At 48.4% G+C, this 1,636-nt stretch overlaps 1 protein-coding gene across 1 annotated transcript; it reads left to right on the top strand.

Annotated features, from left to right (window-relative positions):
• The first annotated feature begins 384 nt into the window (after positions 1-384).
• Positions 385-864, top strand: LOC126387335 (cadherin-7-like). The gene has a single exon (XM_050039871.1). It carries the CDS (start codon positions 385-387, stop codon positions 862-864), a length of 480 nt encoding a protein of 159 aa, XP_049895828.1.
• The last annotated feature ends 772 nt before the right edge of the window (positions 865-1,636 follow it).

Here is a 1,636-nt window from a genome sequence, read left to right as displayed (position 1 = left end):
CTGTCCACCTGTCTGTCCTCCTGTCTGTCCTCCCGTCTGTCCCCCCGTCTGTCCCCCTGTCTGTCCTCCTGTCTGTCCTCCTGTCTGTCTCTTTTATCTTGTATTGAGGAGTCATTTTCTTCTGCCAGTGTTTTTGTGTTGAATTAACTTTATTTAATATTTATTTATTTAATCTATTTTTTTAATCATTTATTTATTTTGTTTCAGAATGTTGTTTTTCTGTAAACGTGTCTGAATAATCCCATCAGGGGGACAGACATGACACTAAACAGTCATTCATTCTCTGTAAACAGTCCTAATAGCCCCGCCCACAGCAATGATAGCCCCACCCACTCCCGGCCTGGGTGACTGACTGTAGGACTTCCTGTGTCCACAGGTGTTGTCATGGTGATGGTGGCTGTCAGGAACAGGACTGGGGAGCCTCTGATGGCGGACGTTGAGCGAGACATTCGTGAGAACATTGTTTGTTATGACGATGAAGGTGGAGGTGAGGAAGACACCGAGGCTTTTGACATGTTCACTCTGAGACACCTGAACACCAAACCAACCCCCCAAGACCACAACATCCACCAGGCCCACCCTATGGACAGGAACAGGCTGTTCCAGGGGTTCATTAGAGACCGACTGCAGGAAGCAGACCTGGACGTGACAGCGCCGCCCTACGATTCTCTACAGACCTACGCCTTCGAGGGCAGCGGGTCCACCGCCGACTCACTCAGCTCGTTAAACACGTTAAGTTCACTGAACTCGTTAAACTCGTTTGAGTCTGAGCAGAACTACGACTTCCTGAGGGAGTGGGGGCCCAGGTTCAGGAAGCTCGCAGACCTGTACGGACACCACGAGGGGGCGGGGTTTGCCTCATAGCCTCACACTGCACTTCCTGTTTGTCTTTTTGTGCTGTCTGAACTGGGTCTGGATCTGGATCGCAGTCCAGTCTCAGACCAGCAGCTCTGCTCGGGGAGAGATACCCAGCATGCATTTCTTTGGACTCTGAGGATCCTCCCTGAAGTCAGCCATTTTGTAGTTCTATCAGAGACCATGTTGTGTCCTCGAACTGAAACATGTTTGTCTCTTAATAAAGTTGTTTAGTTTAAAATCGTGTTTTAGAAAGTTTCTGCTTCATGTAACTAACGTCAGATTGCAGCTTTAAATGTTCGTATTTTGTTTTTATTTTACCAATGATTTTTAAAGGGATAGTGCAACCAAAAATGAAAATTCAGCCATTATCTACTCACCCATATGCCGATGGAGGCCCTGGTGATGTTTTAGAGTCCTCACATCCCTTGCGGAGATCAGCGGGGGGAGCAGCTAGCACACCTAATGGCTGACGGCGCCCCAGACTAACGTCCAAGAACACAAAATTGAATCCACAAAGTATCTCCATACTGCTCGTCCATAGTGATCCAACTGTGCTGCAGCCCCGACATAAAAAGTTGTTTGGAAAAACGTCATATGAACTCTGTTTTTAGCCTCACTGTAGCCTGTAGCTCTGACTGCTTCTCGGTGCTCCGCGCTCACGTGTGCCCGCCTGCGCGAGACCAGCGAAAGCATGAGCTTTGCTCACCCGTGTTTACATCACGTGACACGTGCACCGCAGGGAGAGACAACAGTAACCACAGTCGCTAAAAGATAATTT

This window comes from Epinephelus moara, unplaced genomic scaffold (assembly GCF_006386435.1).
Source record: "Epinephelus moara isolate mb unplaced genomic scaffold, YSFRI_EMoa_1.0 scaffold3692, whole genome shotgun sequence".
NCBI classification, from domain to species: domain Eukaryota; kingdom Metazoa; phylum Chordata; class Actinopteri; order Perciformes; family Serranidae; genus Epinephelus; species Epinephelus moara.
Note: the sequence above shows the minus strand (reverse complement) of the source record. Positions and strands in the feature narration are given on the sequence as shown.

Bases quoted from the DNA above. Each gene is read 5' to 3' on its own strand.
- LOC126387335 (XM_050039871.1), top strand. From the start codon at position 385: ATGGTGATGGTGGCTGTCAGGAACAGGACTGGGGAGCCTCTGATGGCG.